Source organism: Leiobunum rupestre, chromosome 8 (assembly GCF_980474605.1).
Source record: "Leiobunum rupestre chromosome 8, qqLeiRupe1.1.hap1, whole genome shotgun sequence".
Taxonomy (NCBI): domain Eukaryota; kingdom Metazoa; phylum Arthropoda; class Arachnida; order Opiliones; family Sclerosomatidae; genus Leiobunum; species Leiobunum rupestre.
Window position 1 is genome coordinate 15,158,218 of NC_143391.1, and position 13,360 is coordinate 15,171,577.

The window sequence follows — 13,360 nt, forward strand, 5'->3', positions numbered from 1 at the left end:
TCTTATGCTACTTTAGGTGTTAAGCCCCATTTTCATGCTCGCTGGTAGCGGGTAAAAATCGACAAAATCCGCTTCAGCTATACACTTTTTCCGCGTCGATCTGTTTCAAACAGATATTTTAGCTTTATTTTCACGCTTGCGAGTGGCGGAAGCGAATTTTGACGATTTTTATCCGCTACCAGCGAGCATGAAAATGGGGCTTTAGTCTTATTTGTAAGGCTAAAGTTGATAGCGCGAGTGCATTTTCATTTTTTCGGGAAGCGCGTGCGAAATTGAACGAGCCCTTCTATATGGGAATATTAAACTGCGTGCGCTTTAAAATATAACCTTGGCTACGTTCAGCAGCGCTCATCGGACTCACCGATTAGTAATCGGTGACATCGGTTTCCTACTGTAGGCTTTTTCGCGTTTCCGGTTTTGATGTCACGATAGTCATCGGTTACTCACCGGAGTCATCGGCTGGAAGAGTCGGTTTTTCCGATGACTGACGTCATTGCTGACGTAAAACTGCTATAAAAGCTACGCCATTTTAAAAAACACCGATGACTGAATAAAAGCGTTCAGCAACTTACAACGTCATTATGACGAAAAAGCTCATCAGTGGAAAATATCAAATCCATCGGGTTTTTTTCTGTTGACTGTTACTGAACGTACCCCTTTTTACAAGTTTGTCGTTGCTCTCTGTATTACTATTTCTAGGCAAATCACTGAACAGGTTTATGCGTCTATTGCATAACTGATTTTTTTAGCATCTTAAATCGTCGTTCAACCTTTAATATTGGAGGCAAGGCTATCAATGGAAGCTAAAATGGCCTTATCGCGGGATCATCGACTGGTGCAATCTTACAGTTCAATTGACTGATGGAGATCCCGGTTATCTCTACGACGACCCATCAACACCGTCCATCGCCAACTCCACCAGTGGTTCTCACATTTCGAGGACCTCAGTCTCCCGCGTTACATTGCGGATACTCTGCTCACCGGCCAACTGTTTCGTAAAGTTTTGTTTAAACAATAATAGTTTTTTCTTCGTGAGACCACCGCAAACTTTGTTATTAGTTTTATAATTATTCTACTATCGCAAGTGCACTGTTACAAAACATTATTCATCTCTCATTTTACGAAATAACCTTGGGGGAAAACTGCGAAAACTAGTAAGTGTTGACGAAAATCTTAAATTCTCATTGGCAAAATTATTATCAGAAAAGGATGAATTACATTTGTATAGAATAAATGGTTAAAATAGTTTAAGGTCTAACAGGTGAGCATGTAGGGAGTTGGTGCGGTGTTTTGCTCTGGTAAAAACTAGCCTTAGGATAAAAGAAAAAAGTGAAATTTTCATAATTTGCCCCGTGTCCCAAAACGTTTGCCAATTCCCCTCAAAAGTTTGCTTATCAAAGCTGTGGTTTGTTGAAATGCAATAGAGAACTACGCTTTCTCATAAAAATGTTTGTCTTAAGTAGGCTCCCTTAAAATAAAATCCTATCGACGCCACTGACGATATTAAACTGAAAAAAAAAACACACAATTTAAATTAATAAAATTGGCAGCCGAAAAGTGAAAACCCTTTTCCATAAAGGTAGTTTTGATGTAAAAGCATGATATCCAAACTGATTCTATTTGTTATCCTATACTCATGTGACTTAGTTTGAATAAACAAGCATTGAAATAGCTCTCATTTGTGACATGAACATTTAATCTAGTAAAATCTATATGCAAAAATAAATAACAAAAAATATATAATTATATTTGCAACCAAAATAAATTTCAGTATTCACAAGATGTAGCTTTTGTTAAAGCACGTGTAATGTACTTAAAAATAAATGTTTATTGATACGTGAGAGTAAGAGGGAGTGATTAGCTCAAATGGCCTAGGGCCTAAAATAGTCTGGCAGCGGCCGTGCCCTGATATCTATCACATATCCCCTCTTACAAGATGAATACAAGCAGGTCCATTTATTAAATTATTGAGAAGTTATCTGTTCGTTAGGCAAACTTTATAAAGCGTAACAAACACAGTGTGAAAATTAAAACGTAGTTCTACGGTTACATCACCATAACGTCGAGCTTTACCCTTTTAAGAATAAGGTGTCAAGAATATCACTGCAATGGAAGGAGACGTCGTTTTGGTTTTCAAAACTTAATAAAACAACATGCACACATTCAACGTCATCCACTAAGCCATGGTTAAAAATAGAGTTTAATGACACGTCATATGTGCCGATTAGTTACTTCGTCAGGGCACCATATGGTTTTTCATGCAGTTTACCTTAATTCGTGGCAAGAACCAGTTCAACGTGCATCCCTTCATTGAGAGCAAAGAGTTTAACCGTCTGCCTTTAACCATTATCTGCCAAGAACGTCGTCTCGAGGGTAAGACCAAATTATTCTTAACCCTTATTGTCAAGGACCAGAAGGACCGGGGCTTGATACAGCGACGACACTGTTTATCAAATGGGGAAAATGTGCAGCGGTTAACGATTGGTACAATTACATACTGCTGAAAGAGTTGATCTCTGGGATAATCGGCGTAAGCTCGCTGGGGAGCTCTTGGACAAAGGGGATCGAGCGGCTTCGAGCCAGACATTCGAGACGAATTCGAAAATCTACTCATTGATGGCCCGCCGATTGTGGGTCTCGTGAAGCGCAGCCGAAACGAAGCAGCTGCCAGACGAAAAGGATGTTTTGAAAGAAAAATAATATGTCTGTGTAATGGTATGTAAATTTTGAATAATGGAACGTTGAGAGCACTTGGTTGGTTTCTCTCCTTTCGTAACACCACTTGGTGTCCCGTCTTTTATTATACGGTTTAGTGTTATCTGAAAACGACAATCTGATGTTCGTATAAGATTATGGCTAGCCACCCTTATTTGATTCGAAGAAATGAATTTGTATCCGGCCTGGTTTTAGATTTTGGAAACAGTGTTTAGTATCTCAATGGATCTCAATGACCTCATGTTGGTCATTTTTGGTTCATTTGTTTTAGGTAACATATTGTTTTAAAATTAACACAAGTAATATTAGGACTATAATTTAGAACTTCCATCACAGTATGAATGGTTTTAATGTATCTTCATCTTTTTATGGTGCATGTCTACATATTTGGTAAAAGGATGCTTTAGTACCAACCGAGTCATCAAATGTGATGTATCCATCGTCAAGATATAGCAAACCAAGCTTCTCAACATGTGAAATTGGGAGGTGCTATTCGACGTTAAGTACAACAGCGTCAGAAGAGCACTTTACGCTACGCATTATTTTCAAACAGCTCTTCGGAATAGTTCCGTTAGCAGCGAGTCCCCCGGCGCAATAATTTCAATAATGTTTTTCACCCATCAAAAATTTTGACCAAGTTTTTGCAAATGTTCACCCTACCCAAGTGTTTTAGGTATGCAAAACTAATACAAATTTAAAATATCTATATTCCTTAAAACGCTATTAGTAATGTTGTGTTTGTACATAATTCTTGAACCTTATGAAAGATGGCGCTAGCATCTGCTTTTTAGTATCTACTCTTAATTTAAAATAGGAAATATAATGTGTACGAGTTGGCAGCACTGAAAAAAGAGAGTGAGTTACTCCACCGAATATAAAGTAAAATGTACGGGTTTGGTGTGTTAATTACAATAATGTTTTGTTGTTTACAAGAGAGTTATTCTTTAGTTAAACAGTAATTTCAAAATATAACATTGGCGACGGAGATTATTTTTAACGGTCATCAAGCAAGTTCCTGTGCTTAAACGTTTTTTTTTTACAAGTTTTCGTTAGCTCCACGCTGGCTTGTTAAGCCTACTTTTATCGTTTTGTGTTTTTCGTCGTCCCATGCGAGATTTCATGGCGGCTATAGCGACGTTTCCGAGTTTTGATGTACACTCCGACCCTCTCAACGTTGGACTCCGGTGGAACAAATGGCTGACATGGTTTGAACGTTTTCTTATTGTTTCTAAATTTACCAATTACACGTCTAAGCGGGCTGCTTTATTACACTACGTGGGAGAGGATGTTTGTGATATATTTGATACGTTACCTGATACTGGAACTAATGCCGAATATGGGAAAGCCATTACTGCGTTAAACGCTTATTTTAAACCGTTAGTCTATAAAGACCATGCCATTTTTCTTTTTCGCCAAGCCAGTCAAGGGGAAAATGAAACTGTAGACGAGTATTGTATTCGATTACGACAACTAGCAGTAAATTACGATTTTCATGATGTTGAGGCAGAATTAAAGGCCCACGTCATCCAATCTTGTCGTTCATCTACGTTGCGACGCAGAGCGTTTAGGGATCCTACACTAACGTTAACAGGCCTCTTAGATCTAGCACGGTCAATGCTCCACGCTGATGCTCACACAGAATCTATGGAGAAGCAATTTCAGGCAATGAAACTCGAGCAAGCGAGTAAGTGCTCTTTGATTAGTGGAGACAATACTGCGGTACGAAGAATTCAATCCGGTGCTAGATCTGACAAACCAAAAGCTGTATGCTATAATTGTGAAAATGATTATCCTCATACTGGTGAGTGTCCAGCTAAAACTCGCAACTGTAATTCTTGTGGACGCAAAGGTCATTATGGAAAGATGTGTTCACAGAAAAATAACCAGGAACCTGGTAAGCGAAAACCTAAACGGGCAAAACCTCATAAGAAGAAACATGACGTACGCACTGTTGAGAAATCTGTAAAGGACAACGCACAATCTAGTGACTCAGAACATTCAGTATTCACTGTATTCCGATCACATAATGAAAAACCACAAGTCGTAGTTGAAGTTGACGGTATACCAATCACTTGGCTTGTAGATACAGGAGCGGACATCAACCTGATATCTTCAAATGTTTACAAAAATTTTAAATCAAAACCACCGTTAAACAAAGTCAAGGCCAATGTGTACTCTTATGGTTCTCAAAACCCATTGACATTGGATGGAAAGTTTCATACCCAACTTGAATCTAACAAGAAGATATTAAGTTCTGAAATTTATGTTTTGAACTCTTCTCATGGAAATCCATTACCAGTTTTAGGTTACAAAACGAGTTCAGAATTGGAGCTAGTCCATTTTGCCACTTCTATTTCCACACCACTCAAAGATACGTTTGAAGGGTATGAAGATTTATTTCATGGAAAGTATGTAAAGCTTTTTAAAGGAATTGGCAAATTGAAGGACTATCACGTGAAACTTCATATTGATCCCATGTATAGGCGTATCCCTATACATCTCCGAAAACCTTTAGAAGATGAGTTTAACGAGCTTGAAGAACAAGGAGTTATAGAGCGGACTACGGGTCCTACACCTTGGATATCACCTCCAGTCCTCGTTCCTCGACCGAAGTCCGGTAAACCAAACGCCATACGTCTTTGTCTTGACATGAGATGTGCTAACACGGCTATCGCAAGAGAGCGACACGTAACACCAACTTTTGAAGATATATTCACTAAACTCAGCGGAGCCAAGTACTTTTCAAAAATAGATTTGAAAAATGGCTACCACCAGTTAGAGCTACCTCCAGAAAGCCGCAAAATAACGACATTTTCTCCGCACAAGGGTCTTTATCAGTACAAATGTCTCAACTTTGGTGTTTGTTCAGCTGCTGAAATATTTCAGAACGTAATTCAACATTGAAGGAGCAGAGAACGTAAATGATGACATACTGATTATGGGAAAACCAAAATGGAACATGATAAAGCCTTACACGCTGTCCTCCAAAGATGACTAGACAGAGGGCTCACCTTAAACAAAGATAAATGTGAGTTTGGAAAACGACAATCACGTTTTTTGGTCATACATTTGGTAGAGAAGGGTGCTCTCCTGAAATTGAGAAAGTCAAGGCTATTCCAAATGCCAAAGCGCCAACATGTGCCAAAGAAGTACGTAGTTTTCTTGGGTTACTTAACTACTTTTTTAAAATAAATTTAACCACTATTGCACAGTAAAAACATATTTATTTAATAGCTACTACAGCTGTTTCGGCTCCCTTACCGGAGCCGTCGTCAGGTAGATACAAAATGAACAAAAAGTAGAGAAAAATGTGACGTAAGGGACGAGAAACAATGTTTTTTAGGTCCATAGTTTTTTAAATTAAATGAACAATTTCACATAGGGAACGACGTTTTCATGGGCGGGGCCGTCAATGTCATTGATTGACTCTCTAATATTTAGCTTAATTGGGTTGTTTTCGTTGGTAATTAATTTAGCTTCGTTTATGTCAATTTGATGTCCACGCCCCCTGCCAGCATCGTGCTCTTTGAGTCTGGCTTGTAAACACCGTTTGGTTTGTCCCGCATAGCTCATATTGCAAGAGCAATTCAGTAGATAAATACCACTTTGCTCCAACTTCGTAATTTTATCCTTAGGGGGGGAAAATTTGGAAAAAAAATTTGTTGACTGGTTGGAAGACCGATTTAACATTACTTTTTCTAAAAATGTGACCTATTTTTTCAGTTAAGCTAGTGTATGGTAGGACTATAATTTTATCTTTTTTATCGAATGGTTTTAATTTAGTATTGTTTAGTGTTTGTGTTTTATTTTGTACATATTTTATACTTTTATTTATGAACTGTAGGGTGAAACCTCTTACAATTACTATTGTTCTTATAAAGTTTATTTCGTCCTCGTAACTTATTTTCGAGCTACACAGATTAAGCGCTCTTTCCGTGTATGTGAGAAAAGCGGACTTTTTCTGGCCATAATGGTGTGCCGACTTAAAATGGGGCGGCCAGCATCGTGCTCTTTGAGTCTGGCTTGTAAACACCGTTTGGTTTGTCCCGCATAGCTCATATTGAAAACGGTTTTCTATATACCATGGTTGTAACGGACGTTGTTTCAGTTTTTTGGATTAGAATGTCCAAGAAGGGTAATTTACCCCCCATCTCAATTTCAACGGTGAATTGTATATGAGTATTAATGTTGTTTAAATAATCTAAACATTTGTCTAGATTTGGCCTACCATGTTGCCATTTCGATAGGACATCATCGACGTATCTTAACCAAAACGTGATCTCAAAAGGGGAATTTCTTATTGCGTTGGTTTCAAAGTCATTCATATATAGGTCACACAAGAACTGTGATAAGCTAGAACCCATAGCTAGGCCATGATTTTGGGTATAGAATGTTCCTTCGGCTTGAAAGAACGATTTGGAGGCTACCAACCTTGTAAGTATGATAATTTCGACTATTTCGAGTTCGTTGACGTAATCATTGCCGAGTCTATGTTCGAAGACCAACAGAGCTTCTTCTACGGGAACAGACGTAAACAAAGACACCACATCAAATGAGACTAGCAATTCGTCGTTTTTTACGCCCACAACTTTTAATTTGTCTAGCAACTCCTTAGAATTTTTAACAGTATGGTTATGTTTTTGCGTTAGGTGCCCAAACCGGTTAACAATATATTTAGCGATCTTTTCAGAGGATAAGCTGATGTTAGGTATAATTGGGCGATATTTTAACGTGTCTTTGTGGATTTTTAGAGACAAATAGAACCTAGGGGCTATGAACCTTGACGGTATGAGTTGGCGTTTTTCGTCGGTAGTTAGTGACATGCAATTGTTGACTGTATCTTTGACAGTTTTATGGAACTTGTTAATTGGGTTCTTTTTTAGTTCACTATATGTGTCGCTATCTAAGGCTTCCATGACCGCTTTTTTATAATCCAGTTTGTTCAAGATAACGATGCAACCCCCCTTGTCAGCTTTACATATAACTATAGAGTTATCGTTTTTTAGAGTTTTTAATGGATTCAATTCATTGATGCTTAGATTTGGAGTTATGTTGTGGTTGGATTTTTATAGTTGGTTAGCAGTTTAATGCAGTTTCCCCTTATACTATTCTTTTGGCCATCATCTCGGATGGAGTGTAAGCTTGATTCAACGGCAGTTATGATATCTTCCAACCCAACAACCTCTTTATGTGATTTAATTGCGAAATTTAAGACATATTCCAATACACTAGATTCTTCTGTGCTTAGTATTCTATAAGAGTACAATGTAGTTAATTATTTTGGGGTTATCAATGATTCGTTGATATTCTGGTTTTAATTTAGGGAGGTTGCCCACTTCAGGGCTCGATTGACCGGCAAAAAGTGCCTTAAATTTGCAGGTTAATTTAAATTCAATCTTTCTCAAGTATTTGTCATTGGGATACCAAATATGTTCACCCTCCTTTCCTAATTCTGGTGGGTCTAGATGGGAGTGGTATACTTTACTTTCTAACTTGGCTATCTCCGCGCGTTTCTTGTGAATGATGTTGCGTAGGATATTGCGTTTGGTTTTGTGGATCATGTTACGTGAGCTGTAATCCTTTTGGTTGCACTTAATATTAATGAAGCGTGGCACGACAGACGCTCGATTGCATTTCACTAGAAAACGTAGTTGGCACAATTTGGTGTTTAGTTGTTGTTTAAGCCTGAAAAACGATTGAATTCTCGTCTTGTTGCACATCCTTCTCGATTGTTGAAATCGTATTTGTCCAAATTTTCCGTGTGTCGAAACAGCGTAGCTATTAAATAAATATGTTTTACTGTGCAATAGTGGTTAAATTTATTTTAAATTAGTTTATGTACAGGAAGTCCGTCCACAAATAATTACTTAACTACTGTTCATGTTTTATTCGAAATTTAACTACTACTGTCGAACCTCTGCGACAACTCACGCGAAAAAATGTCCCTTTCAAATAGTCGAACGGTGCGGAGAACGCTTGGAGTAAAGCCAAAGACGCAATTACCAGTACACCGATTTTAAGTTACTTTCATTCAGACCGAAAAACTTTCGTCGCAGTTGACGCGAGTCCTGCAGGCTTAGGGGCTGTTTTGTCACAAGAAAACACTCAGGGCAAACGATTTATAATTTCGTATGCTAGTAAGGCTTTAACTACCACTGAACAAAAGTACTCTCAAGTTGAAAAAGAGGCTTTAGCGTTGGTTTGGGGTATCGATCACTTCCATTTGTATCTGTGTGGTACCCAATTCACAGCTGGAATGCATTTTTCGAAATCCACTGTCACATCCACCAGAAAGAATTGAACGATGGGCGTTAAGATTACAACGCTATAACTTTCAAGTACTCTATCAAAAAGGTGAAGGTAACCCGGCAGACTATTTGTCCCGTCACCCGGATACGTCTACTCCACTAACGGAACTCCGACGTACGCAGGAAGCAGAGCAATATGTTTATCATGTATCCAAGCTTTCTATACCACATGGGCTAACCATTGACGAAATACGAACAGCGAATACTGAAGATTCCACTACTCAACTGATTTTTCCATTCGTTAAGTGTAATCGTTGGAATATTTCTGATGTAAAAACGCGGGACGGAATTAATTTGTCCTATTTGACAAGTATGTTAAAAGTCAAAGAACAATTAAACGTAAAAGACATTATTTTACTCAAAGACCAACAAATTGTAATACCTCCAACTCTTCAAGAGCGTTTGCTGAAACTAGCGCATCAAGGACACCAGGGAATTGTGAAAACCAAAGCCATGGTCAGAAGAAAGGTGTGGTTTCCCTCAATCAATGAGCGAATCGACAGTATGATTAAGACTTGGGTCGCGTGCCAAGCTACCAGCAGCGAATCGGCACCAGCGCCGTTATCCATGACAGAACTACCAAAGTACCCTTACAACACTTTATTTCTTTTTTGCTTTTTGGTAGACCGATTCGTTCAAAAATACCTCACTTCGAAACGAAGTAAAAACCCAAGGTACACGACAAAATAAAGCATACGGACGCCAAGAACAAAGCGAAAGCAAAAGAATACGCAGACGAGAGACGAAGAGTAAAATCTCCCGCTTTCAAGAAAGGCGATATGGTGCTGGTTAAGCAAATGAACCGCAATCAATTAACAACTTGTTTCGACCCGTTACCTATATGGAAATCGAACGCGTAAAAGGTACTATGGTTACAGCGGAGAATAAAAACCGACGTGTAACGAGAAACTCTTCATGGTTTCGATATTTTCATGGTCAAAGAGATCCAGATACTGACGTTGCCTCTAGCGATGTCGAGGACGATGTCACACCTCTACCTCCAGCCCAACAAGAAGCAAGAGCTGAAGACCAACGAGCTATTTACGAGCCACCAGCTCAGATTGAACCACTTCCCGGCAGAGGTCAGCAAACAAGATACAATTTACGTCGCAATAGGCGACCCCCTCGTTTCTTAATTGATGAACTCTAAATCTAAATAAAATTCAAACTATCTTAGCCCTTTCGCAATATGTACATCTGAATTATTAAAAAAAGAGAGAAAAGAAGGGCAATGTAGGGTTTGTATACATATAATTCTTGAACCTAATGACAGATGGCGCTAGCATCGTCTTATTAGTATCTACTCTTAATTTAAAATAGGAAATATAATGTGCACGAGTTGGCAGCACTGAAAAAAGAGAGAGAGAGAGAGAGAGAGAGAGAGAGAGAGAGAGAGAGAGAGAGAGAGAGAGAGAGAGAGTTACTCCACCGAATATAAAGTAAAATGTACGGGTTTGGTGTGTTAATTAAAATAATGTTTTGTTGTTTTACAAAAGAGTAATTCTTTAGTTAAACTGTAATTGCCAAATATAACAAGGGACAAAAATGTTAAACCCTAAACCAATTTGAAGAAATAAAAATTTAAAAACTTACAAATAACTCGGACCAAAATGATCTTCGAGTATAAAACTAAATAAAATAGTCAGAAATTCCAACGATGTACCGGTTTCGTCATATTTGGGACTAATCAGTACCGTGCGGGAAATCTGGCTCGCGACTATCATCTACACCATTAATGCTCTTTGCAGTTAGGCTCCAGCTGATTATTTTTAAATTTTAAATATTTAAACAGACTAATTATTGTCGTAAATTCTGATTCGGCAGTTGGGCGTGAAAATGACGCCCTTCGTAAACAGCTTCGAGTTCGCAAACGTACGTATTTCATTTTCCCTTCCTAAATCGATACTTCTTACAACGCCTTAGAAACTTTTGATATTACTTATTCAAACCTCTGATCAAAAGATTTTATTTCAACGAATAGGAAATAGAAACGTACATATTTGCCTTTCTAGGTATCATACAACGTGGGTTGTGAGAGGGGAATATTAGGAATAGAAACGTCCTATTTGATCGTAGAGCCGACCAATCTTTTGTTAAGTCGCGGCAAATAGTTCCAGAGGGATCTAATAAAAATACGAAAGCCCGTAATAAGAATATTTTTTCTACGACTTCCGTCACTCCGTCAATTTCGAACAAAACATCAAGGATAGTCACTATGGTAACTGGAGCGCGGGAAAAAACTTGGAAAAGCTCTCGAACCCATCTAACTGGTAGACAGGGAAACGGAGATAAGTCTTTCTCCAAATCGACAGCGTACAATTGATCATCTATTAACGGGATGGATCGGCGGAGTCGAGATTCGTGGAAAAACAATAAGTTCGATCCGGCGACGAGGTTTGGCGCTCGCCTCTCGTTATACTATCGCAAACTCCTAAAAGTTTCCCAGGAGGCAAGAAACTAAACAAATCTCTCTGGGAAAGACTACTAGTATCGGGAACCCCTATCAGAAACGTTTGCGCCATCATAACCCCCGGCTTTCGCGTGTCATAACTAAAGGTCGTAGCTGGAATAAGGGTGCCGCGCCAGGAGTGGATAGAGCGCGCTTGGGCCGAACGCTGCCGAAGATTTCTTCGTTATTGATTCCTGGCTAGATCGGATTGCTGAGACTAACCGCGGGAGCCAGGCCAACACGCCGAGAAATAGTACAAGAAGTGGGAGGTACCCCGGCGGCGCTCGAGCCCGAGGCCACCTAGACTCGTTCCAACTGTTTCTTCAACCCCATCTCCTCTTTTCTTTTCCGTAACCTTTGCCTCCTCAATCAAGACCTCGGAACGATCCCTACCGTATGATAGGCTTTTCTCGTACGATCTCTAAGTCTCCTTACCAGGAAGAGAGCCTGCTTTCTCTCAGCAACGCGGCGGTCCCCATTCAGCGTCACTTGGCGGAGGCGGCTGCGGACGGATCTGGGACTCGCTCGAATCTATCCTAACAACGGATGACTGGTACCGGCAAACGTGGCTTGGATGGCTAAACATTCTCTTTTTTCTCCCACCGTGATCGGATTTAGGGGGTCGTGGATCAGTCGTTCGCCTTTACCTCGTTCGATAAAAGAGTTTATATTGAGCCAAACATCCTAATTAGGGCGTACTACTACCGGCTCTCTGCTCGACCTCCTTCCCATCCGACTCTTCTACGCTCTCATCCGCTTCTCCTAATTAGTTTAAATTACTCGAACTAATTATACCTCTTTTCGACATGGCTGAGAGACTGAAGTAGCGTTACTCGTCGTGAAGATGAAGGGGTTCAATTTCCATTTATAACGAAATACTGTCAAATTCAGCCTCCGTTGTTTTTCTCACCACTCCCGATATAGATACCCGCGCGACAATCCAGAATCGATAACGTTGATCGCGAGCGGCGGCGGCGGTGGCGACGGCGGCATTCTCCTAATCTACATATTTTTAATCAACTACATTAACGACTCGAGTTTATGGTCTCGTTGCTCCGTATAGTCGAAACTATTTACGATTTTGAATTTATCAAGTTGAGGCAAGATGGTCGATGTAAATTATATCGTACGCTATACGGCTCGTATCGGAGGTTAACGTGACGTAGGATAGCGACGCGCTGTGGTACGCCAAGTCACGCCAGTCGAAGAGAATGTCAGAAGCTTGAGTGATATTAGTTGGAACGAAAATTGATTCGGCCGAAGCGCGTCGCGTCGTAAACGCGGACGCGGCGATCTAGATAACGAGTTTATATTAGTGATTAATGCTTTAATTCCGCTTTAATTAGGCTTGAAGCGTAAAGCGGAATCGGAACACGAATATCGCGAGCGTCGAAGCAAAGACTAAAGAATAATTACCAAGAGTAGGGGCCGGATTGTACGCATATATACTATATAGCCGCCCCGAAGACTGTGTCCTAGAATCTACAACGCCTCGTTATATAGCGTCCTGGCGAATTTCCCCTCCAAATTCTCGGAAACGAAAGGAGTTGTAATATTTAAAGTTTAGTCGAATGGAAGAGGAGGAGTTTTCCAGTAGAAATCGCGATACCGGAATTTGAATATTTAACTCTTTCGCTAATAAGGGCGAGAAAGAGAGCATTTGGGCCCGCGTTCGACCAAATCCCATTTCGAAATCTACGTCCTGGAATAAGCGATAAATAGAAAATCGCGTACGTACAGTTCGTTACTTTTAGCTTAAGTAGCGAATTCCTTTTCTAGAGTCCACCTATACTTATTATCGCCGCGGGAAGTTTTTCAAAAAACGTACAAATATCGCTAACGAGCCGGTTTTAAAAAACGGCGACTATTAAATGATGAAAACTTTGAA

The 13,360-nt window shown here is 39.7% G+C and overlaps 1 protein-coding gene across 1 annotated transcript; it reads right to left on the reverse strand.

Annotated features, from left to right (window-relative positions):
- Positions 1-6,770: 6,770 nt before the first annotated feature.
- LOC149932472 (uncharacterized) lies at positions 6,771-7,631 on the reverse strand. The gene has a single exon (XM_090157128.1). It carries the CDS (start codon positions 7,629-7,631, stop codon positions 6,771-6,773), a length of 861 nt encoding a protein of 286 aa, XP_090013254.1.
- Positions 7,632-13,360: the final 5,729 nt, after the last annotated feature.

Coding starts and splice junctions, on each gene's coding strand:
- LOC149932472 (XM_090157128.1), bottom strand. CDS start 7,631: ATGGAAGCCTTAGATAGCGACACATATAGTGAACTAAAAAAGAACCCA.